General features: G+C 38.5%; 1 protein-coding gene across 2 annotated transcripts in view; it reads right to left on the bottom strand.

Moving 5' to 3' along the window:
* CDK13 (cyclin dependent kinase 13) overlaps nucleotides 1-26,254 on the bottom strand; it is a 93,963-nt gene extending 67,709 nt beyond the window's left edge. For both annotated transcript variants that reach the window (XM_087916317.1, XM_026702264.2), the window contains exons 1-5: nucleotides 22,430-26,254; nucleotides 7,345-7,953; nucleotides 6,817-6,987; nucleotides 5,778-5,917; nucleotides 4,072-4,242 (exon numbers count right to left, since the gene is read on the bottom strand). In XM_087916317.1, coding sequence (XP_087772443.1) covers nucleotides 4,072-4,242; nucleotides 5,778-5,917; nucleotides 6,817-6,987; nucleotides 7,345-7,953; nucleotides 22,430-23,652 — 2,314 coding nt within the window. In that variant the 5' untranslated portion in view covers nucleotides 23,653-26,254. The remainder of the gene's footprint in view (nucleotides 1-4,071; nucleotides 4,243-5,777; nucleotides 5,918-6,816; nucleotides 6,988-7,344; nucleotides 7,954-22,429) is intronic.
* Nucleotides 26,255-26,879: the final 625 nt, after the last annotated feature.

The raw sequence follows: 26,879 nt of genomic DNA, 5'->3' as shown, positions 1-26,879 counted from the left end.
ATTCAGAGTGCTCTGAAAAGGGGCATTGGTCTTACCTAATATGCTCCTTCTCAGGGTGTGGTGATAGAATCCTGGCATGGGTTAACTCGTCTCGTAGCTCTTTGAGTCCCCAAAAATGAGGACATGCTTTCCTGTCAACATTCACCAATTTCGATGATGCCGTACCAATGTGACAGATCAACTGTGCCCATACCTGTACTCAGGACCAGACGGTCTCCTGGGTGGGGCTGGATTCTATTGCCACACCCTAAGAAGGAGCATATCAGCTAAGACCTATGCCCCTTCTCCAGTGTGGCAGTGATAGAATCAAGGCATCGGACACCATTGAAATAAAGAAAAAAGGGTTCTGGAGCTAATATGTGCTTGTTAGTATCTCAGTAAGCCTTAGTTAGAACAAACCTTTGATAGGGGAGCAGAAACCACTGCAAGGATCTGGCCTGGAGATGGCCCAAGGAATGATCAAGATGCAAGAAATCATTTTGCTCAGGAGCTGGGAGAGCAGGGCAAGAGAAACCATTCTGTCCACATGTATTCAATTCACCATGGCTTTGATGTCAGCCAGGCGCTCTGGTGATACAAAAACCTCACCCGCTGAGGTATCTACGATCGCCTCCAGGTGCAGCAGTCAAATGGTCGGGCTCAGGTGGCTCTTGTCCACATGCGGTGAACTCTGTGGCTGCAACCATCTTGTTAAAGTCTTAGTGTGTCTGGATATCACTAGCAGGCACTCTCTCGTGCAGCTGGTGTAGCCAAATGAGGCCCTGGTAAAAAAAGGAGCAACTGCAGCAGTCTTCACTGCCCAGGCAGCCATCTAGTGGGCCTTGCAAAGTATCTGCTCTGCCTTCCTATCGTCTGCCTTCAGGACATCTTCAGCATCATTAAGTGTGTCAGAGGAAGATGCTAGTGCCATCACCGGCTTGTCCACTTCAGGAATCTGTAGTGCTTCAGCAAGAGCTGGGGTAATGTTGTAAAAAATTTTATCAAATGCCATGGGGGTTGAATAAGCCCCTGATGAGTCCAACTGACGCTGGACCATGTTCAAAAATACCCTTGGGTGGTGGAATCACTTCTGCCTCTGCTATAGGCTCAGAAAAGAGCAAGTCACTGGGTTCAGCTATTCCCAGGGATGCGTCCAGAAGTTCCATGTCCAAAGGCCGAACCTTTGGCCTTAAAAAGGAAGGACTTAAATACATGTGGCATTTGAAGGTCGGCTTTTCAGGGGCAATCCTGTCATCCTCTGACAACTCATGCTTGATCTGGTCTTCTTCCTCTGAACTAGATGATTGACTGTCTAGAAGAGACTGGGCCCCTGTAAGGACGAGAGGTCTTGTGGCTCCTGAAGTGACTGATATTGCCCCTGAATAGGGGAAAACTCAGACACCACCGATGTTGCATGCCGACTTTGTTGGATGCCAGCCGCAAAGGCTGCTTGACAGCCTCAGAAATCCACCTTTGCACATCCTGAGGCATTCCAGGGTCATATGCCTCCCCTGGGCAGAGCCCCACTGCGGTGGGGGTAAATGTAGCCTCCGATGATCTAAGGGTGACAGTAGTTCTGAGGGAAGAATTTAGCCAGTTGTAGGGCCAAGAGATGTCATAGGACCTAAGCCAAGTTCTCCAGTTCTATCTGGTGGCCAGACCTGGGAGCTTGATTTGTCAATTTGAGTGTGCTCATTTGAGAGCTCAAAAGGTTGCACAGAAAAGGGGCGGGAAAATAGGATCTCACTCCCTCAGGGGCTACGTTGCCTTTGCCTCTCTGCTTCTCTAATCCCTTTGGCCACTTGTTTTTCTAAAGCCCTCTGATGCATTCATGTGTCCTCCTTAGCCTTGGAGAGATAGTCTTGGCCTTAAGTTTAGCTGCAGCTCCTTTAACTGCTCATTCAGACTTTGAAGAATTACTTCTGGAACTCTGAGAACCAGCACTGTCAGTCTGATGCTTCCCAGCAGCCGCATTCATGGGGTCGTTAACAGGCATTGGAGCTGCCATCTTAGCCCCCGGTTTACAAGGTGTGCATGCTCTCGAAGGAGTCCTGCTGCTTTGGTTGGGCTGTTTTTGTGCTCAGGTTAGACTGCTCCTGAGTGCAGGCAGGGGCTCTCAAACGCAAAACTTGGGAGCTGTAGCAGTCTTAACCTGTTCTATGGCAGCCTGTAGTGGTGGCTGTGCCGGTTAGACCAGGGGAAGCTCACCCATCTGCTCATTGAGAGCACAGAAGCCGCAGATCACCTTTGCGGGTCCCAAAGATCAGCAGCTGTCAGAGGCTCGCTTTCATTCCTGTGCTGACAAAGATCCAACTGCCTGCCTTCAAACTGCTTCCTGTGGCCATCTGGCAGTGGCAACGTGCCAAAGTGCTCGTCACTCTGAAACTGCGCTTCCCCAAGGGGCAGGCGGTCAAGTGAGCATCTGAAGTCCTCTGCTGTGTGCGGGCTCGAGCTAATAGCTCTTCATGTTGGACAATTTCCACCAAGAGTGAGGTGCCAACTGTTTAGCTGGCTCGAGCCAACGGCCCTTCATGCTAGACAGTGCTCCAACTGACGATCTATTCTCAAAATGGTGCCGGCTGTCAGCGGGGTCAAGCCAATGGCCCTTCACATTTGACAGTTACAGTAGCAGCCGATGTGCCTTCTGGCGCAAAATGGAGGCCAGTGACAGTGGGCTTGGGTCAATGGCTCTTTACACTGTCAACTGTCAAGGCTGGGATTGGACCTTCCTGCCTTTCCGATCCAGCAGCCTGACAGTCGAGGTAGAATCCAGGCAAAGAAGAAACTCTGTCTAAATGTTAATTTAGGAAACTTCAACAAACACGTCTAATTAAGCATTAGACTGAGTCAAAACTGAGGAACATTGACAGGGAAGCGTGTCCTCAGTTTTTCTGACTCAGTCTAAAGAGCTACAAGACAAGAGTTAACCCATGCCTGGATTTTATCGCTGCCACACTGGAGAAGCTCTGGAGCTTATACTGCACTGCTCCATTTGCTGTCTGCTGTGCCACACTAATGTGTCAACAGAATGCTTTGGAAAGCTCCGGAGCTCACATTAGGAAAGCAAAAAAGACCACTCTGTTCAGTTTACTCTATTTTTCTAACGTGAATGCTTCTCTGGAATGCTTCAAAAATACCCAGAGGTTCTCAGGAAAAGAGTAGATTGATCTGTTCCTAGGCTGCATGGTTTCAATCTGGAAACAAGTGCACTTTTTAGAGCAACAAATTCCTTACAGCCACTCCAAAACTGGTAGCTGTTTCCAGAATACAGCTGTAGAGTCCAGGGAAGCTGAGGGCCCCCTAACACAAGCTCTGGAGATCTTTGAAAGGTAAATCAATGATCACTGAAAGAAGGCAGGGAACCCAGTGGGTGGAAAGCAGACCCAAAGTTTGTGGAAACCCAGCAAGGCAGAATAGGGCGGACACAGATGGAGGGGCTACTACATCATCCTTGCAATTGGTGGTAAGGACAACTGAACCTAAAGGCACTGCAGCAGCTTTAACTTCAAAGCTTGACATAATTTCAGAGGTAGGGGGTATATATCATAACTTTGAAAGGTGGCTAAGTAACTCCTCATAAGTCAAGGACTTCCTGTAAAACATATTATAATAAATAGAACCAACAAAATGGAAAGAAACTAGGGAGCTTTATTTTATCCCCCCCTTCTTTTTTTTATAAATAACTCAAAGCAGTGAACATATCTAATACTCCTTTATCATCCTATTTTCTCCTTAACAATCTTATATGGTGGATTGAAAGAGACTGACTGACCAAAGTTATCTAGGCAGTCTGCATGCCTAAGTGGAACAGAATTCATGGTCTCCCAGGTTCTAGCATGATGGCAAGGCAGAATTAATGCAGGCAAAAGTTCAAAGCATTATTATTTATTTATTGAATTTATGTTGCCGCTTATCAGCCCATGGCGACTCGAAGTGGCTTACAGAATGTTAAACATATTACTTTTATATTCAAGAATGGAAACAATACAATTCAATACATGCCATGTTTTTTAAATCAGCTGTCTTTTTCCCAGAAACAATTATAAATTACTTTACAATTACGTAGTGACAAAATAATGCTTATCAACATACCTTTATCTTTCTTGAAATCTAAAGCATCTTCCTTATCTGTCACTATTTCTTTCATGTTGATTATACTTGGATGATTTAGTTGTCGAAGAATCTTTATTTCTCTAATAGCTGTAATAGGAAAACCTTCTTTTTCATTATCCAACCGTACTTTCTTTAATGCCACCATTTCCCCTGGGAAAATATTAGTCAAGCAAAAACTTAAATACTGACATATCCAGAAAACAATTTTATATTATAAAAATATAGAATAGAATATAGAAAGAGAAAAAACTACTTTGTGGCAACTAATAACTTATAGTACTTTTAATTAAAAATTGCTACAAGCTCTATATTTATCAAAATGTAAAGTTTGTCAAGGACTTTCATTTGATTCAGCAAATCAAGTATTCTGTCAATTAATCAAGATTGACTTAACTTTAAAAGACTGGATAGACAACTTATAATAATTAAGTCAAATGACGAGGAATCAGAAGCTATGAGTTCTAATCTTAGTTTAAACATGTCACTTGGGTGATCTTAGGCGAGTCACTCTTTCTCAGCCTGAGGAAAGACAATGCCAAATCCCTTCCAAAATTTTGTCAAATAAACTGCCAAAACTACAGGTAGTCTTCAACTCACGACTCCAATTGAACTCTACATTTCCATTACTAAGCATGGCAGTTGTTAAGTGAGTTATGCTTTATGTACATTTTTTGCCACAGTTGTTAAGCAAATTCGTGCAGTCATTAAGGGAATCTGGCTTCCACCAATGATTTTGCTTGTTGGAAGCCAGCTGAGGTTACCAGTGGTGATCACATGGCTCCAAGACAAGGCAATTGTCATAAATACATGCCAGTTGCCAAGAACCAAAATTTTGATCCCAGACTAAGGGATCAACAGTTGTACAAAAAAAAAAACTTGTTTTCAGTGCTGTTATAACTTTGAACAGTCAGTAAATAAATAGCTTTAAGTTGAGCACTACCTATAGTCCAGAAAAATGCCAGGAGTTAGCACTGAATAGTTAATTGAGTGAAATTAACACATCTTAAGTCAATTTTCATGTCTTCTTTCATGTCTCCATACATACCTGAACCATAGTTCCAGACTATGTTCATTTTTATGGGGTATATGACTTGTTAAACCAATTGTCTCAGCTTTTTGATAGCATAAATGCTCTTAATATCTCCTACTATATATATGAATTTCTCTTCTCAACAGAAAACGGAACACATGAAGAAACCATAAAATCATTAATATGAGTTCTCCAAACACCTATGTTAAAGAATATAAACAGTCCTCGATTTACAAATCCACTTAGTGACCGTTCAAAGTTACAGCAGCACTGAATAAAACTGACTTATGACTGTACACTTATAAGCATTGCAGCATCCCCATAGTCATATGATCAAAATTTAGACACTTGACAACTAATTTATATTTATCATGGCTTTGCGGACTTCTGACAACAAAGTCAACTGCGGATATTAGATTCAATTAATAAACATGTTATTAATTTAACAAATGCAGTGATTCATCTAACCACTGTAAAAAGAAAGGTCGTAATATGAGATAAAATTCACTTAATAACTCTCTTGTTTAGCAACAGAAATTTGGGGGTCAATTACAGTAATTAGTCAAGGACTATTGCATTTTGACCTGGTACTAATAGAAACTGCAACAATTACTTATAACAGTATTTTAGTTGTGAATCATACTTTTAAACTTACCTGTATCTTTATCCCTTGCTTTGTAAACTTGCCCATATGTGCCTTCTCCAATAATGCCAATGATATCAAACTTATCTACACAACGTTTCCCCCAGTCAATTTCTTTCTGCTTTGTTTCACCATGACGTGGTCCACATATCCTAACCAAACAATTAATAAGGTTTTATTCTATCAGAATATGTTTACATTTTTGTCTAAAAATATACTTCTCTGTACATTTCTCTCTATAAATATGCCACTACATATTAAATTATTTTTTTAAATATCAGTCACTCATACAGTGAATTAGCATTTTTATATATTTTATATCATCCTTGTAATGCTCTAGTACAAATCTTATACAACTATTTTCATCACAACTGGCTGCTTTGAGGTTTCATGTTTCCCACAAAACCTTGTTTTTTCAATGACTGGTTTTTCAAAAGCAGATTATAGCATACTGTGAAGATTGCCTATTTCTACAGTTCAAACAAAATAAGTTTTTTTAAATTGGTAAAATAGAGAAATTGAATGATCTGGAATACCAACCAGAAACATTTAAATACAACTATTTTTTTTATTCTGTTCTTATATTACTTTATTTCACAACCTGCAATTAACATGTAAGACAGAATAATAATGAAATAATCTTATTTTACCATTCGAAGCACTACATTATGATGTATCTATGGATTGGAGTATTTCTGCCCAAAAACTATAATTCTGGATACAAGACAAAAATGAGGAGACTATAGAAAATTTATCTACTGAAAAACATACAAGGCCATTAATAATTTAAAATCTAACTCTTCTACTTGTTCATGCACAAAACACTAAAAGCAATTTTAATCGAATACTATAGTATCAATTCCCCTAATACCCAATGACTGAAACAAGTAGTTAAAATGTTTGTATTTATTATTTATTTTATATTATTAATTATGATCTCTCTCCCCCCTCTCTCTATATACAGACATCCTATACACACACACACACACACACACACACACACACACACACGCATACGTATATATATAAAAATAAAAATAAATGCACATACTTTGGTCTCTTTTTATTATTTGATTGTACTAGAATCTTTTTCTCTTCAGGGCTTTGAGATATATCATCTCCTTCAGGAAACTCAGGTGGCAATGGCAAGTCTGCAAGCAAATGGCGTAATTTCTTTTCCACTTCTTTTTTCACTGCTTTTACTGAAATGTTACCTTGCAAACTGTACCAAAATAAAAAGTTTTTTTTATGTCAGCATAAATGACAAATTTATAACTAAACAAAGGATCAGGTCTAATACATTGTTCCAATATCATACTTATGTAAACATAAGGGAAAAAGTTAAAATCTAGACTTTTGGTACAAGAAACAGTGAACATCACTACTAATCCATGTACTTTATGTACATTACTAAGCAGTCATCAAAATGGACTTGTGAAGATTTTGACTACAAACACTTTTTTAAGCATATATAAGATTAAGTTAATCTTAGTATAACAAAAAGTATTTATACTTCATTAAACCTGTCTAGCATTTGCAGATTGACATTGCATTTTTAAAATTATATTTCACAACTCACCAATCTGTATCTTTATCTTCAGGTAGCATAGGTGGAAAAGGCAGGGGTGGCAGAGTGGAAGTGATTGTTACAATACTACAGTCTTTCTCCTTACATGCTGCAGTTAGGATATGAGGTTTATTCTTCTCTTTTACTGCAACAGGTTGTGTTGTTGATTTCACAAGCGTTGATTTATTTTCTTTCGCTGCTAAAACTTTTTGTTTAGCCACTTTCTCTATAATTACATTGTTTTCCACCTTAGTTTCCTGAACAGAAATGTTTGTTTTTATCTTATCATTTTTCAAGGTTGAGCTATTTGAGGGGGAAGATATATTTTCTATTTTTATCTTTTTTACTTCCTTTACATTATTCACTTGTTGTACAGCAATTCCTATATCAATTCCCTTAGTAGGTGTAGAAGTGTTTGAAACTTTTGCATTGGCTTTAGCTGCCTCTGCTGCCCTGGCTTTTTTGTTCTTGTTCAGCTCAGCTCCCAGGCTGCTTTTTAGAGTCAGAGTACTGGGAGAAATACTGGACTGCCGACTTCTGGATCTTGACAATCTGTGTCTACTACGAGATCTTGAATGTCTTGATGAGTAAGGACTTCTGCTTCTGGATTTTGCTGATTTTCTGCTTACAAAAAATAAAGTTTTAGTGAATAAATATTGTTATATTTGTAAATTATAAATTAACATGTTTACTGGTTAGCTGGCTTTTTTTAATCAAAAAACTTTAATAACAGCAAAGTGTCACCTAACAAATTTTAAATTTGTGTTTATATTTAAGAATACTTCCAGCACATTGTGAGTAAATCTGAATTATTAATTCAGAATATCACACAAAGTTAAGATTTTATCCAAAAAAATGAAAGAAACTTTGAAATGATTTGTGATTGAAAGACATAAATTTCTAATTTAGAAAGCAAGCTATTAAACAAATAAATTTGAAAACTTAACCTAATCATTAAAATATAAAAGCTTTCTACAATAACAACTGTAAATTTTGGATATATTTATATAAATATCCTGTAACAGATTTTTAAATATTCAGTCCTCAATTTAAATTGCAAGAATGTAGTATGCTTATTTGAAAACAAGCAGGTTTAAATTAAATCTGCATTTTGATATCCAATTAAAACACTAGACAGAAGAACAGAGTTTGGGAAAGTGAGTTTGAAAAGACAAACGAAGTTTGAATTTAGATGGGATAAGTTAGAAGGGGTGATTTTTACTTTTAAATGACAGAGATTAGGTTTAATCTCTGTGCAGAAAGCCAGAAATCTTTTGGAAAACTTTAGTTTGGATTTCTATGATTTGGCTAATAATATTTATAAAGTAGAAGCATTATCAAAGATCTTTTCAAATCACTTTTTAAAGGAAAAATGGATCATCATGGAAAATGTCAGAATGCCAAAATTCTCAATACTGGACCAAAAAAATAAAATATGAACTTTTGATAATTATTCCAACATTTTTTCTACAGCTTTCAAAAAAGTTTAAAGAAGTAACAGTTTTCTTTCTGGTTCTGTTGAGGTTTGGGAAGCTGAATTTAAAATTGAAAGATATATAAAATGACAATTCCACTACTGTATAAAAATGCACAGGAACTGAAAGAATTTATTTCCTTGTCAACATTCAGCATCAGGGTTACTGTTGGGTTGTTAAAGAGAGCTTACAATGTATGAACATCATTAATATATATATATTTGCTAATGATACATCAACTGTATCATATTGGTAAAAGACACTAATTTCAACTAAAAATCTTTTTAAGTACTAATCCAGCTATTAACCACAATGGTTTTTTGTATTGATTGAGAACTTTTTCTTTCTTTGTAATAACTGATTCAAAACTGAAAAGCAATTTAAGAATTAAAAAAGCAGAAAAGTTGCCCCCCACCGGACAATGAAAAAAGACACAAATAAAGTATTCATTAACTACAACAACATTTAAGATACTACTGCTAACTTTAGTGAAATTGCTTGTTTTTAAGAAAAAAAATCAAATGTATGTTTTCTATTAATAAACAGTTTGGGATAATTTCTTTAAATAAGTTATCGGTTCAGTGTAAAAGCTAGTGATGGATGTAGAAAAATGTTTCCAAATGCCCACTCAGTTAATTGAACTGGTAATGGTTACTAATATTTATATAATTGTAATATTATATAATGTATCAATATAATTACATATTTTAAAAATTAATCTGGAACAAGAAAGAGACCAGGTACTCCTCAACTTACAAATATTCATGTAGTAACCATTGAAAGTTACAACAATATTGAAAAAAATTATTTATGACTGTTTTTCACACTTACAACTGTTGCAGCATGTACATGGTCGTGTGATCAAAAATTGGATGCTTGGCAACTGGCATGTATTTATGATGGCTGCAGTATATAAGGGTAATGTGATCAACTTTTGCAACCTTGACAAGCAAAGTCAATGGGGAAGCCACATTCACTTAACAACCACATTACTAACAAATACGGTGATTCACCTAACTATGCAAGAAAGGGCGTAAATTGGATAAAACTCACTTAACTATCTTAGTTAGCAAAAGAAATTTTGGGAACAATTTTGGTTATAAATTGAAGATTACCTCAACGTTCTATATTCTCAAAAAACGACTATCAAAAATGTTGAAAAATATCAATAAAGATTTTAAACATCAAAAGTAGAAATTCTAAAATCTGATTAGAAATATAAATAAAATCCATTTATTTAAGAAGTGCTTTGTTAACAAAAATAATCCTATTTGAATTATTTTCAGAATCATTAACACATTCAAATGAATCAGAGACAATGATAATTTCATCGAAAAACAAGTACTTTGTATTCAGATTTATCATTAGAACCCACATGTGTAGAATACCCTTTATTAAATTCAGAAATGGAGACACTTTTAAACATTTAGTCATAATTATCTATCCTGTTAAGTTAGATTGTGGTTAAGGTTTCTGAAGAAGGCAGCTTTATGCCCCACCTTAGGCACAAAGCCAAGTGACTTTAGGCTAGTCAGTTTCTCTCAGTCCTAGGATGAAAGCAAATCACTTCTGAAAAACCTTGCCAAGAAAACAGCAGAGATTTGTCCAGAATCAAACACAATTGAACTGAAGAAAAAAAAACCATATCCTGTATGAAAATTACGGTTCAATGATACCAATATGACCCTTAAAAACCAAAACTTTACTATTTTGATCATCTAATAATTTCCCTGGTTCCTGGTTTATCTAAATGTACCTACAGCATAAAGCAAAAATACATGAAGAAACGCCTCCAAATGCAAATAATATATACTAACCTCATTTTCTAAGGTCCATGTCTATGAAGCTGGATCTCGACAAGATAAACTACCAATAATGAAAATTCTCAACTAAAATTGCATTTAAAATATTTAACTTTTATTCAAATAAGCCACTTCCTTTTTTAATTTTTTTAGGTTACTTTACTAATTGAATATTTTACAAAGCTTCTTTGTAAAGCTTCCATTCTGTTTTTTTTTTGTTCATTATATTTTTAATTTTAATTACTATTTAATTTTATATTATTTTATAATAATTTATTTCATTTTATATTATTTATATTATGGCCCTAGTGGACAATCACTTAAATATGAGCAGCAGTATGCTGCAGCTGTTCTGACCCAGCTTTAGCAAGTAATGATAAGCCACTTACTCACAAGTAAAAACAAACCACTTTTCAAACAAGTAGGAACAGTCTTTTATCCACATGGATAAAGAAAAATCAAATGGAATTAGTCCCAACAAACCTGGCCAAGAAATCCCAATTGCTTGCTGTATCCTAAAAGCGAATGGTTGTCATAGCCATTCCTACAACCTTATTTATTTCCCAGCCAGGGAGGAGCTGGGTAGAGTCCATGTCTGCTTTTCCTTGAGAGCTGGCTTATTGTTTTCCTTTGCTCTTCTCTCCTTTCCTCTCTGAGCATACGCGCATCTGGGGTGGGCCCCATCTGTTCCTACTCCTCACTCAGCTCAGGCCCCGAAAACAGCTGACTCTCCACCTGGTGAGGATGGGTGCTCTGGCTCTGCCTGTCTCTGATGCTGTTTCTTTATTAGAGCCTTCCAAAGACTCCAAAGCTGGCCTAGGCACTCCCTCCACCTCCTCGTCTGACTCTGCAGCTCACTCTGCTGGCAGCCAACAGGCCACAACAGCAGCTGCCAAAAAAGCCAAAGCAATGCTAGGCTGCACTCTTGAAAGAGTGCAGAAAAAAGCAATGAAGATGGTTAGGGGGCTAAAATATATGAAGAACAGTTGGCAGTAATTGGGTTCATCTAGTCTAGTAAAAAGAAGGACTAAGATGATATGACAGCAGTGTTCCAATATTTGAGAGGCTGTCACAAAGAAGAGGGGGGGGTCAACTGTTTTTCAAAGCATCAGAAGACAAGACAAAAAACAATGGAGAAATCACCTAGAACTAAGGAAAAATTTCCTAACAGTGAGAACAATTAACCAGTGAAATTGTTTGCCTTCAGAAGTTTAGGGTGTTCCATCACTGGAGGGGGAAATAGACAGCACTTGTCTCGAATGGTATAGGGCAGGTATTTGCAACCCACAGCTCCAGAGCCACATGTGGCTCTTTGACCCCTCTCCTGTGGCTCCGTTGACCCAGACACATGATGACCTCTTTCCACCTCAAGACACTAGTCCAACACGGTCATGCAACCTGTTTTCCGCCCAGAGAAGGCACAAGCCTCTCCGCAGAGTCCTGCAGCTGAAAAGCCCCTTGTAGTTTTTTCTGCACTGCCCGTGACTGCCTGCTTTTTGCGATTCCATGTCCTTTATGGACAGCTCAGCGCCAGTCACTGTCCCCTTCATGTCAGCTCAGGAAGGATGGGAATGGGGAAGAGCAGCCGCCGCCGGATGCAGGGAGGGAATAGCTCCGGCTTCCCTGCGTAGCGCAGCTGGCTCCTCACCTAAGCACACTGTGGCGGCAGCAGGAGTCACCATTGCTTCTGCCACCGTGATCCCGGCCCAGGAGGGTATCCTGCTTGTGCATGTGTCTGCGAGAGTGTAATGAGAGAAAGAAAATGGGAGAAAGAGAGAGAAATGAGAAAATGATGGAGAAAATGAGAGAGGAAAGAGAAACAAATGAGAGAGAGAGAAACGAGAGAGCTGGAGGGAGAAAATAGAGAGTGTGAAAAGAGAGGGGAAAAATAAAAGAGGAAGAAAAAGAGAAATGAGAGGGAGAGAGAAATGAGAGAGAAAAGGGGGAAAGAGAGAAAGGAGAAATGAGAGAACTGGAGGGAGAGAATGAGAGGGAGAAAGGGAGGGAAATGAGAGAGAGAAAAGAGAGAGAAATGAAAAATGGAGGGAGGGAATGAGAGAGGAAAGAGAGAAACAAATGAGAGAAAGAGAGAAGGGGTCAGAGAGAGGAAGAGAGAAATGAGAGAGTGAGCTGGAGGGAGAGAAGGGGAAGACGGAAACAAATGAGAGAGAGAAGGGGGAGGGAAAGAAAGAACTCTCTCAGACCTATGACGAAAGCAATGGCAAGCTAGATCTCTTGCCAAGAAAACTGCAGCTTGCCCGAAGGCACAAATTGGAAGCAAATCTGATTTTTTTTAAAAAAGGAAATAACAGAGATGGAAAAAATGCAACTAAAAATAAAATTATTTATAATTTTGGACAATGGATTGCATTGTCAAACTCAAAAGAAATCAAAATATATGTGCTATTGCTGTTAGTACAATCTGGCCAGCTTCTATCAACTTAGAGCTCACTATGAAAAGATTACAGAGAAGCAATTTTCCACAATTAATAACTTTGTTTTGGATTTGCTATCATATTCAATGAGAAAGAAAGAAAAAAGGGAAGGGAGAGAGGAAGAAGAAAAAGACAGAAAAACAGAAATGAGGGGGGGGGAGAAACCTATTTCCCGCGGAAAACACCAGGAGTACAAAACCTGGGTAGGCATGGGTGGGGTGGGGTGGGTCGTGTGACTGGATCAGAGTGACTTTGATTTGGCCATGCCCATCTAGGTTTTGTGGCTCCCGGTGTTTTCTTTTCTGTGGGAAACAGGTCCAAATGACTCTTTGAGTGTGTTTAAGATTGCAGACCCCTGGTATAGAGTCTCCTGCTTGAGCAGGGGATTGGACTAGTACATTTCCAAAGTCTCTTCCAACTGTTATTCTCTTATTCTGTCATTAAACAATTGACCACTCTACAGTCAACCAAATTCATTATGCTTGATACTGCAATTAACACAATTTAATCTGTAAAATGTTCATGACTCCATCAGGTCAGTCTTCTTTGAATGAGTTTAAGGTTTTAAGGCTTGATAATGCAGACGTCTGTGGGTCAATTCAGTGAATTGCATTAAATCTTTACCCCTAAGGCGTATTATATCCAGTAGGCTGCTCAAACAAGCATACATTTCCCAACACATTACAAAGACTAGTCCCAACTTTATTTAAGCTTTAAACTTTTGCAGAAAAGCAAATAGATATACAAAATAGTACAAAAAAGGCAGGCTAGTGGACTAATATTGTAACTGATCAAATCCAGGAAATCTTGGATAAAACAGATCTTCTAGATCAATAGCCTCAATCTCATATAAATATTAACATATTTATATTGCAGTCACGTGTGATGCTCATTACGTGCCAATGCCTATATAATTTATTATTTTATTGTCCAAACTGAAATAGTTTTCAGAGCAATAGGGAATGCTTAAAATGTTTATATTATAACATTGTACTCCCCCCCCCCTCTCTCTCTGTGTGTATATATTTTCTCCTCCCAGTTCCCTCTGATCTCATTTCTTATTCTAAAAGAAGCTTTAGTAGTTCTTGTTTTGGTTCTTCATATCATTAACAGATGAATGAACTAGCTGGCTCAGGGAAAATGTGCAGGTTAGCATTGGAAGGGAAGTGTGAAGGTGGCATCAGGCCTCTTTTCTCAGTACTGCTTTCTTTGTAAAGTCCCTGGGCATTTACTGCTATTTCTTCCCTATAGCACACAAACAATAAAATGCAGTCAACATAGCAATAGCAACAGCAGTTAGGCTTATATTCTTCATAGTGCTTTACAGTCGGCATAATGCCCCCAACAATCTGCGTCCTTATTTTACCAACCTCAGAAGGATGGAAGGCTGAGTCAACCTTAAAGCCAGTCAAAATCGAACTGCTGACAATCTGCAGAATTAGCTTGCAACAGTGTATTCAAACCATTGTGCCATCATTACTCCTTATATAGCCCGATACTGGGCAAATGTCATTTAGTATTAATCCTATTTATTTATATACTTTTTACACATGCTACATTTCTATGATCTATTTTATTTGCTCAGTGTTGAATGTTATGTGTTTATAATCTATAGATGCTTCTGACTAAGAAAAGCTTGAACACCACAGCATTTACTTTTCCCGTCCAGTACCAGTTATCTTCCCCACAACACCTGCAGAAGCCAGCACTGTGGGAAGAAATAAAGCCAGTGTTGCATAAAGTGGTGCTACAAAACAGAAATCATATCTGCAGGGAAAAAAAGCAGCAAGAAGAGTGGCCACTGCTAAAAAATTAAAACTAATTCACCCACTGGGGCAAAAAAATATGCAACAGTGGAGCCCAATAAATGAGCTATCCTGAGTTGCACAATAGGCGGTTGTGGCCCCTATTGCACTTTCAAATGCCATTAGCATGATATTCTTCTTGAGTAGCTATCCTAAAAGGGTAGAACAAGTTTAAAGCTGTTAGATTTATTTCTTAGTATATGGCTTCATCGATGCTGGGACATTCTTCCTTTATCCCATTGGATTTAACTTATTCAAAACGGTGCTGCACCCCTTATTAAAAGGTTATACTTTTTTGCTTCCAGCTTTTCATTAGAGCACAAAAGGCTTCTGTCCTAACAAGATAGCTTTCACCAGCTTGTGCTCCTGCTTAATGGCAATAATCTTGCAGTAGTAATCCATGACTTAGCAACTTCCCGCTTAAATTATTGCAGCATTTTATGTGATGGGCTTTGTTAATTCAGAAGGTTCAGTTAGTTTTTAAAAATGCTATAGAAAGAGCATCATCTGGAATTTGGCCTATTGATCTCCTGTGACTGGTATTAGGATAGGATAAGATAGGATTCTTTATTGGCCAAGTGTGATTGGGCATACAAGGAATTTGTCTTTGGTACATATGCTCCCAGTGTACATAAAGAAAAAATAAAATATATTCATCAAGAATCATAAGATACAACACTTAGTGATAGTCATAGCATACTAATAAGTAATCTTATCATGTTAGGAAACAATAAAAATATAAGTTATAAAGATACAAGCAACATGGATATAGCCATAAGTGGGAAGAGATAGATACTAGTAAGGATGAGAAGAATACAGTAGTAATAGAGCTTTAGTAGTTAATTCTAAAGTGTTGTGGGAATTAATTGTTTAGCAGAGCCCTATAGCATCATTTTGAGGGTAGAAGTTGAAACAATTTATGTCCAGGATGTGAGGGATCTGTAGATATTTTCACAGTCCTCTTTTTGACTCATGCAGTATACAGGTCCTCAATGGAAGGCAGGTTGGTAGCAATTATTTTTTTCTGCAGTTCTAACTATCCATTGAAGTCTGTGTTTGTCTTGCTTAATTTAATTTAAGGTTTCAAATTGCTGGTTTTAACATTTAAACTTTCACAATTTGGGCCATTTGCCCTTTTTTGTTATCTGAATCCCAGTCTAGCCATCATAAGATTTCCACCAGATTCCCTGTGTTGTAAGAGGTATGAAAGGTTGTTACAGTGGATATAAAAAGGTCTACACACACATCCTGTTAAAATGTCGGGCTTTTGAGATATTAAAAAAATCAGATCAAGGTATTTTTTCTACCTTCAATGTAATGCAGGGGTGTCAAACTCGATCTCATGGGTTATGTTTGACCTTGGGGAGGGGGCTGGGGGCATGGCCAGGGTGGCCATGGCCAAGCTCAATGTCACTCATGTTGGGGAGGCTCCTGTGGCAGTCCAAGTGCTCTGCCAGCGAAAATTGGCTTCCAAACTCCGTTTTTGGCTGCGACAGCTTTCTGCAACCCTCTGCCAAAGAAAACACAGCTTAATTTTTGCTGGAACAGGCACCACTGGCTGGTCCTTCATTGTTTCCAGGGCGGCCCCGTGGGCTAGATCTAAGCACCCCGCAGGCCAGATCCAGCTCACAGGCCTTGAATTTGACACCCCTGATCTAATGTATGAGCTTACAATTTAATTGAAAAACAAACTGAAGTATTTTAGGAGGGAAAAATTAACATGGTTGTTAAGTGTGCACAAAATACTTTGCTGAAGCACTTTTTGATTTCATGACACTGTAGCATTCAATCTTTTGGGATATGAATTTATCAGCATGGCACATCTTGCCTTTGGAATTGTTGTCCACGCTTCCTTGCAAAAACATTCCAAATCAATCAGACTGTGAGGGCATCTCCTGTGTACAGCCCTCTTCAGATCATCTCACAGATTTTCCGTTGGATTCAGCTCTGTGCTCTGACTAGGCCATTTTGCTTTTCTGATGGAAACCTTTTATTGATTTGGAGGTATGTTTTGGGTCATTGTTGTGTTCAACATTTTAACAGAAGCCTGAACGTTTTGTGCCAAAATTGACTGATATTTGGAATTGTATATAATTCCTTCCACCTTGACTAAAGCCCCAGTTCCAGTTGAAGAAAAGCAAACCCAAAGCATAATGCTGCCATCACCATGTGTCATTGTGGGTATAGTGTACTTTTGATGATGCCGTGTTGTTTTTCCCGAAACATATAATACTTTTTGTAATTATGGCCCAAAAGTTCAACTTGGTCTCATCAGATCAAGATCAACATTTCCCCACATGCTTTCATCAGATTTGATGTGGCTTTTTGCAAAATGTGGCTAGGTTTCATCTTGTCACTTACTCCATAGGCCAGACATATGTAGAATATGGAGATTGTTGTTACAGGTAGTACGCAACCAGTATTTGCCAGTAGCTCCTTTAATGTTACTATAAGCCCCTTGGCAACTTCTCGGTCCAATTTTCTTGTTTTTTCATCTGTTTTGGAGCGACATCCACTTCTTGTACCATTTTTTCTCTAGTTTCTTTTTCCAAAAATTTTATTAATTTTTAAAAATGCAAACATATAAACCAAACACAAAACATCTTTTTTGAAAGCAGCTTGATCCCGGGTTACATCTCTTCGTACAGACATAAATTCAAGTTCATGCTCACTTTTATATACCTTTCCATATCTTATTACCATTCTAGATTTTCTATATAGCTTCTCCCCTCTTTTCACTCTCTTAATTCTATTTTATTTATTTCATCTCAATTTAAATCATTATACTTATATCCTTTGTCTGTCCTGTTTCAACTGTCTATTATCTTTTCTCATTAACACAAAATTTCTCCTGTAATCACTCATTGGAGTATGACGCCTTTATATCTTTCCCCTAAATTTAACACTTAATATAGTACATAACTTTCATTCGGATTCTGCTTAGTACATTCTAAAGCTACACACTATATTTAAAAAAAAGAAAAAATTATAAATATATAATTAAAACAATCCATACCAGTTGAACTCTATCGTTAAAATTAATATTCATTTAAATCTTAAACATTTTACACATTTCTTTTCAAATAAGTATCATGCTTCTATGGAAACCCTTATAAGTTTTGCGTAATTACTTCCCCCCCAATTTCACTTATATTTTAAAACATTATGTAATTAAAATGTTCCCATTCCTTTTTAATTCAATTCTCTCATGTTTCATTTCATTTATTTTGTTCAAAAAAGAAAAAGTTTCACTAAATTACATTGAATATTTTATCCCATTTTATAATTATATGTTATTCCAATTTTCTAACATTATTTCTAATACAAATACAACAATACAGTCTATATGTACCTTTGCAGAATCTCTTTTTCAGTTATATTTTTACCCGTTATCTCTAAATAAATCCTGTTTCTTTACATCTTGTTTCAAACCCTTGTAGTTTCTCTTCCCTTCCTTCTTCCCTTGCTTCTTCATACCCTTTTTACCCCCTTGTCTCTCCATTTCCCTCTTCTGTATTCCTTTTTTCTGACATTATATCCACTTTTCACCTTATTTTTCCCTTTTTTGGTTGTTCTTTTAGGTCTTAAATTCTCCGTTCTCTTTCCCCTTTCTTCCCCAGATAAAGTTACTTGTTCATTAAAGATGGCTTCTTCTTTGTCCCAATCTTCTTGTTCTTGTAGTTTCTCATAGGTAGAAATCACCATTTCTAAAAAGTGGAAAACAGAGCCAAAAGAGCCCTTCCCTCCTTGTTCCTCTTCTTTATATTTTTTAAATTCCATTTTCAGTTCATCCACAAGTGATGCCATTATAAAAAAAATTAAACAACCACCCAAGTATTTTTAATCATTAAAATATAATTTCCAAAAGTCCCAAAGTCACCAAGCAGTCCAAATACACACAAGCTGTTTCATTTAACACTTTCCTCTTTTTTCACTTTCTCTTCCTGGGGTTACAATTCAGTTACAAAGTTCCAATTAAAATGTATCTTTTAGAAGTCTTGTACAATTTAACTTTCGATTCTTTTAAATTCCAAGCAGTCTCCTCCAGCCAAATCTTACTCTTTATTCTTTTCCTCTCCCTTCCCACTTACAACGGAAAAAAAAGTTTTTTCAGTGTTCAGTGTCTTGGCTTTGATTTTCAGTTTAATTACCTGCTGGTGCCAAAGTGGAGTTTTCCAATTTCTCATTCATCTGCTGTTACCGTAAGGAAGGAGAGTGAGAAAAAACAAATTTTCCCTTTTCACTTTCATTCGCTGCTTCCGGATCTTCCTTCGGAACGATGAATCTTTTTTAAAGTTTAAATTCCAGGATATCTTGAATGTTGCTTCTTATCCCAGTCAGCCAAAACCTTCACTTCTTAGCTTCCTCCTGCACATTCTTTTCCAGATGAGTGCTTCTTTGAGGCGGCCATTTCTGACCGCCACTCTACCGCCTTCGGAAAAGGGAGTTAAGCCAGCTGAGGAGGGGAGGTGCGGACTCCCCTCAAAACCCTGACGGGTCTCCCTTGTCTTTAGCCACGGGGTGGCTTTAGCCCCAAAGCCAGCTGGCTCGGGGCACTCCAGTGGCAAGCGCAAGCAGAAACTGCGCATAATCGCGGATTCCTGCCGCCGCAGAAGCCCAGCAAACCAGAAGTCACCATCTTTTCTCCAGTTTTTGATGACTGTCTTCACTGTGTTCCATGGTATATCCAATGCCTTGGCAATTTTTTTGTATCCTTCACCTAACTGGTACCTTTCAATGAGATCCCTCTGATACTTTGTAAGTTCTTTGCAGACCATGGCATTTTCAATAAAAGGCAACTATAAATATTAGAAAAATCCTACAACTACAGCTGAACTTTATATGGGCTTAATCAGGGTCACTTTGATTGCAGGTGTACCTACTACTATAATCAGTTTGAACGTATTGCTTACTTCTGAACACAGCCACATACTTATAAAAGGGCATGTACACTTATGTGCAACCACATTATTGTAAGCTATTCATGTGACTGCTGGAAATAGCTAGAATCTAAATTTTAGAAGAAATGGTAATTGGGGCACCCCAAAACTGAAGAGACTAAAATAGTTTAAAATAAATCTCCAAACATTAATTATGTCTTTCAACTCTCAGTGCTGCAAAAAGCTAAGCTGAAAACATGGAATATCTTGTATTTTCTTCACTTTGTTAGAAAAACACGTTTAACATATCTTTAAAATACAAACTAGTATAACACACTTTAATAACAATGAATAGAATATGCTAAATTATAAAGCTGTGCACAAATACAGCAGCTTCTGGTGATTAAGATACAGTTTTGAATTCCTTGGAAAACTCTTATCCAAGCACTAAGAAAGCCTGACTTGTTGAATTTCCAAATTTCTGAAAAGATTTACCTAGATCTAGCAAACACATGTTATAGCCATATTAATAGTGAGAGCATTCACCAGAAAAGAAACATAACTAATCAAACCATCAACATAAAATAATATAATCCAAATTTTGTATCAGTATACGTCTATTCATACTCAAGTAACTGTTGCCTTGAGGCTACAATCTTCAGAAAAAATAATCTTAAAGCAATCAAGTTCCTACACAGCAAAATAAAACATAAATCCCAAAACATTCAGATCAAGAGCAACAAAAAATTACTCGAATTTCTTAGCACAGAATGGTCAAATGTGGTAGATCATTCCCAAGACATTTTAAGGAGTTATCCTTAAATAATAACAGGGAAAATAACATAAATATTGGTCTGTTTTCATTAGCATCTTACATAGATACTTAAACAAGATTATCCAAATACAAATTAAGTGTTTTGAATAATTATTTTAGTCTGTCCAGTTTTAGTCTACTTCAGCTTCCCTCACATTCCTTTAAAAATAATTATACAAAATCAGAGAAATCAAATCAGACTTCAACCTAGAATATTCCATTCATTAAAATATTCAGTGACAATATGCGACCAAAGAAGTTTTAGTGAACTGATTTATATATTTCAAAAGCAGAATAAAGACAGAATGCAAATTATGTGGTACTGACCATTATTTGCTAGGAATTGCACCTCCACTATCAAATGTTTCCTAATAGTAAGCTCTTCAGAGTTGTGTTGAATTGTGAGATGGGCAGTAAATAAATTTGATGAATAATAAATAAATAATAAATTTATTAAAATCTGTAAAATCAATTTCATTTTTAAAAAATGAAACAAACGTAGCTAGGTACCACACTCTGGAAAATTAAACAAATAATAGACCATAAATATATTTATAATTGAAGATAAGATTTAAAGTTCTTCATTCCCTAACAGAACTATTAAAACCACGATTGCAAGAGAAATAGTGATTCAGAATAATTAGTTTTATAAAATCTTTTAATCATTAACTTCTCTGACATAATTAATAGAGGAGAGGCATATGGTTAGAGAGAAGCAACAAAATATGAATATTACCAATCATGAAGCTGCTTTCTAACAAGATCTATTTTATCAGTGTGAATCAGATATCATGTCATAAATAGCACTAACAAAAGGTTGTGGCTATAGTTCGTAATATGTTCCTTCTATTCATAATGCAAAAAGACCTTCAGCATGTATGAAAATTCTTATCTAAGCAGTAGTTGAGCAAATGAAGTAATATGTATGAAATTCAATGGATCAGGTGCATGTAATTCAAAAAGTATATAATGTTTCAAAAGTATCTCATTCACACATACAAATTTCCTTTCTATAATTTTCAAATATATTAGTTGTGAAAAGAATTTATAGCAAAATCCAACACTTTTGGATAGTGACTACTGAATTTATTTATGCTAAACCTGTAATACCACTGAGAAACAGAGATCTAATTCTCCTTGTAATCATTTTTTTTTATTTTGTAGTTATTTTTAAAACTAAGCTGCTGAATATCAGCTTTTTTATATTCAATATTTCTGTTTATCTAGCGTTGCATCATTTGTTCATTGGATGAAAGCTAATGTGCTATGTTGCATAGTTAGGAAATACATACTTTTTTCTAGAAATCCCATTGAGCCCAAGGTTTACTTCTCAGTATGCCTGTGTATCTTTATGTGTAAAATACACACACACATACACACAAACTGAAACATACAGCAGTTAAGAAGCAATTCTCAAACTTATATTTTCCTTTAAAATCAACCTATAACATTGATTTTGCTCTAGAGCTTGATTATTCAGAACTCACATTTTAACCTGAAAATTATACATCAAGATGCAAATTTATAGTATTAGCCAATAACTGGGAAAGATTTTTATAACAAAACATCACTTAAAACAGCTGAATTTCCTCAAAAGTTGTCTAATTGCAAGTACTCTCCATTTCTAGCTGCAATAGCTATTGCAAAAATATCTTTTTAAAAAGCCCATTTCTAATATCATTGTAATTGATAGTTCATATGCATAAAACATTTGTTGCCCAATTTCAAAAAATACATTATTTTATGTTCAGTCCATCTCACCCCATTTCACCATCTTATATTTGATTAACCAGCTGGAAGACACATACTTTATTATCGGATTATTCTATTTTGAGACAATAGCCTAAAATAATGTGTTTTTAAATTAACTTCAACCTTATGATTACCTGATGGCTGGACTGTAAGGGCTGCGTGAGCGACGTCTGTAAGGAATCGGTGATACATCCCCACCACACTCGAAAGAACTGTGACGGCTGTAGCTGGGTGACCGCCGCCAGTAAGGGCTAAGAGAAGAACGGGGACTGGGAGATTTGCGATTCCGTTGACTTTGTGAAGCTCTATGGCTAATTGGACTGTCATCTCGATAAGGGCTGGGTGACGACCGTTGCCGTCTGTAGGCCCTAGGTTCTGTCTTAACCTCCCGGTAGGCTTTAGGCGGCTCCTTGTAAGCTGAGGGAGGCTCTTTGCCTGCTTTCGTCCGGTTCCGGTGGCTTTTATTTTCCCGGTCTTTGCGATTGCTACTAGGCGACGCAGCTGAGCCCTTCCTGCGGCCGTCGCTGCCGCCGCCGCCGCCGCTCCGGGAGCCATCTCGGTCCTGGCCACCGCTGTGATTGTGGCGGCTGCGAGACTTAGATGAAGAGGCGGCCTCGGCTCCCCCCCTGGCAGCCGCGGCCACCCCCTCCTGCTGTAACGGCGCCTTGTCCACCCCCCGTCTGCGGTGTTCCCGGTGCCGCTCCCGAGAGCGACGCCCACTGTTGCTGCGGTGCTCCCTGCGCGGTCGCCGGTTGCCCCGATCCGCCTCACAGTGGCTTGAGCGTTGTTGGTTGCCTCCGCCGCCACTGGAGGACGCAGGACTCCCGCCGCCGCTCCCTACCCCGGCCGTCCCGCCTCCCACCGGTCCCTCCGATTGGGAGCTTACGTCGTCGTATTCTTCGGCCGCCGCCTCTACTAGTGGCCCCAAGCCCGCCCCAGTCCCGCGCCGCTCCGAGGCTGCGAGGGCAGCCCTTGAGCTACCTCCACCTGTACCCCCTGATCTGCCGCGCCGCCGTTTGTTCCGAATCCCCGATCGCCGCTTTCGCTTCCGCTCCCCCCCTTCCCCACAGCAGGAGGAGGCGGCGCCGCCAGTGGCCGCCAGGAACAGCAGAGACTGCGGCGGCAGCGGCGGCTGCAGGAGCGAGGGCTGCAGCAGCGGGAACAGCAGCGAAGGTGCCGGCGGGCCCGCCACAGGTGACAGAGGCAACGGGGGCGGCGGCTGCTGCGCCGAAGCGCAGCGCTTCCGCCGCCGGTGTTGCAAACGCTTTTTTTCTGCCGCTGGCGATTCGGAGCCGCCGGTCCAGGCCCGGACACCGCTCCCGCCTCCGGACGTCGCCGCCTCTGAGGTACTCGGCATCGGTATCTCTCTCCGACAAACAAGAATCCGTCAAGGCGCCCAAGAGGTGGAGGAGAAAGAAGCAGTCGCCATTGGGACCCCTTGCCAGATTCGGCTCCGTAGGACGAATCTCTCCTGCTGGCCTCTGTTTCCTCACATAGAAGGACAGTTCCTTCAGCTGGGACGGTCAGCGGTCGCTTCCACAAGTTCCTAAAACTAGGGATGGCGGCTTCCGCTTCGCCTTACACAAACCGGTCCCATTTCCCGGCCTGGCCCCGAGGTAGGCCTCACTGTCGGTACTTAAGCCCAAAAGATTCCTCAAGGCCGTGCCCGAACGCTTCGTGTCTCACCGCTTCTTCTGCTGCCCCCGGCTCATCGGTTCGCTCCGTATCCGTGAAAACGAGTAAGGGATGAGAAGGAGCAATTGCCAAATAGCCTCCGTCGTCCTCTATATTCGCTTCTGTCTTACTTGCGCGCACACAGAAAAGAGACAGAAGGAAGACGGCCGGTGCAGCCAGTACAACTGCGCGTGCGCCACTACGCTGAAGTAAGAAGCAATGAGCCTATCTCTAAGCTGGAGAGTTCGGTTTGTTCCTTTTCCAAACGCAACCAACAAAAACTCGCGAGACTTTCTCTCCCCACTCCCGCCCTCTCTCTCGCGAGTAGTAATCTCGCGAGTCTTCCGGTTTTGCATTGATAGGAATTAAATGTCTATCATGTCCGAGGAGAGAAGATCGAACAGCCATTTACATAAAATGAAGCCATTTCTTGTTATAAAGTTTGAATTTGGGAGAAAGAGTCAATTTGGTTAAGACATCAAGCTACAAACCAGTTCATTGTAAGCTCCAGGAATTGGTGGGTCCCGTGTTAAGGCATTAAAAAAAAACCCCGTCTCGCTCTCAGTCAGGACTTCAGACTCGGAGATATTTGGTTGATCGGGGTGAGGTGGGGAGATGCGAACTCTGTATCTGCAGGAAAAATACTAGGGAAGGAAGAAAATGTAACTGGGAAACGGCGGCAACGACGACTTTTAATTTGATTTAAATCCGCTTTTCTCCAACCCAAAAATGGAAAGTGTCAAGAGTTAAAAAAAATATTGTTGACAGAAAGCTACCACTTATCCCACTTGTACTATTTCTTTGGGAAACTTAAATTCTGAAAGATACTGAAGTATATTTGCAGTATCGAATACATTTTATCCTAGCTTCTGGACCTTTGTAGACTTCTATAAAATCTTGGGTTGTGACAGGATGCTGTCCAATCTTTTAAAGACTTGAAGTAGCCTCTTAAGGAGCAAAATAAGAAAATTCTTCTCTTATAAGCTTGATGATAATAGAGCAACTTACTTGGAAGGGAATAGACTTTGGCCAAGAGTGGTTAGACACAAAATAAGTTTGTCTGGTGCATAAGCTCATTGTATACACAAAAAGTAATTATAAAGATAGCAATAAGACAGTAGACAAGATAAGCATGATAATAGTAATATTGAAGACTGAGGAATTATGTTCAGCAGAATATTATGTGAGGGAAAGAACTGTCTGTGTCTAGTTCTTTGGCATGCAGTGCTCTGCAGCAGCATCCTGAAGGGAGGAGTTGAAACTATATAGCAAGAACACTTAGATTTATATACTGCTTCACAGTGCTTTACAACCCTCTTAAGTGGTTTTCAGAGTCAGCATATTTTCCCTAACAATTTGGGCCCTCGTTTATGTTCAGGATGTGAGGGATCAGTAGATATTTTCTCAACCCTCTTTCTGACCCAGTGGCATCAAAGAAAGGCAGACTGTTTGCAATTGTTTTTTCTTCAGAGCTTAGTATCTGTTGCTGTACCAAACCAGACAGCTATAGAAGTACAAGTGACAGACTCAATCATTCCTCTGTAGGGGACTTCTGGTGGTGATGTCATGCTGTGGCGGTGAAGAGGGACAGCGTTCCGTTCCCTGTGCTGGAGTTTTCATGTTTGGTTTTCATGTTTCATCTTTGCCATCTGAGACAAAATTTGGTCCCAGAGGGACTAGCAAAGGAAAGGGGAATTCTAAGACGCAGCAAGGAGAGATGCAGTTTCCAGCTGTGCTAAGAAGAGAGCCTTCAGCCCGACACAGAAGAAGCTGGCCTTTATGGTAAACTCAGAGGCATGACGTGCCAATTTGAAGAAGAAGGAAGCAAGGACAGAAGACAGTATAGCAGCAACAGGCGAGCAGTGAATTTAATCCAATATAGAGAATCGGTGAAGAGACAACTGGCGGAGGAATCAAAAAGATAAGTGAGTCTCCAAATAGAAAGGGTTTATCCCAGAAGACAGGCAGTATTTTGTATTAGGAGCAGAATAGCACTTAGAAGAAAAGACTAGCCAAAGAAACAACAAAAGAGGAGATAAAAGAGACAGGTGTATTGTTTTTTGGGAGAAATAACTACAGAATTGTTCTTCGAAGATCTAGAAGTTGAAGCTTCAATGGAAAGAGGACAGGTTTGATGGCTGTGAGGAGAAAGTGTGGGAGAATGACTATGCAGAAAGTGTGAGACTGCCATTGTGAGAAGCGATAATAACTGAGAACTGATGCAATATAGAGACGAACCAGAGAAAAGATACTTAAGCATTTAATTCTTTATATTGTTTGGTGTATTTAGGAAAGTAGATAGCTATACTGTATATTTATTAAAAAGTAAATATATTTAGATGTAAATGACCAGGGACTATTTTGATAAAAATTAAATATAGAAGTATAGTGATAAATAATAGAAAATATTTGATATAGAAATTTTGTAACTAGACATATATATTTTAGTATTAACTATACAAATTGTATTTACATAAACTTATACATAGATATACATAAGATCTCATATAAGAAATTAGAATTATAGATATATTTTTATTCATAATATAGTTATACGTAGTGTTAATTTATACCCTTTGCTGTATTGACTTACTTATATTTATTATTAACTATTAACTGCATTTATTGTATTTACTGTATTTATTAATACCTATTAATAAATTATTATAATATAAATCATAGGAATCCATAGTATAGAGCATATTATTTAAACTGGATGGTAATTTGGGAGAGCATATATAAAATCCTAGGAGAACAGCATAAAATTATAAAAGAGATGACACAGCCCTGAAGACAGGAAAGAAAGCCACATCATCGGTGTCAGTATCTAGCCCATCTACATCAAGCCAATGACTAATCGAAGGAATGCTTACCACTGAAAAAAGGAATACTACCCCCAGTCTGCAAACG

Source organism: Pseudonaja textilis, chromosome Z (assembly GCF_049901715.1).
Source record: "Pseudonaja textilis isolate UNSWEBS1 chromosome Z, rPseTex1.2, whole genome shotgun sequence".
NCBI classification, from domain to species: Eukaryota; Metazoa; Chordata; class Lepidosauria; order Squamata; family Elapidae; genus Pseudonaja; species Pseudonaja textilis.
This window is presented reverse-complemented; position numbering and strand designations above follow the sequence as displayed.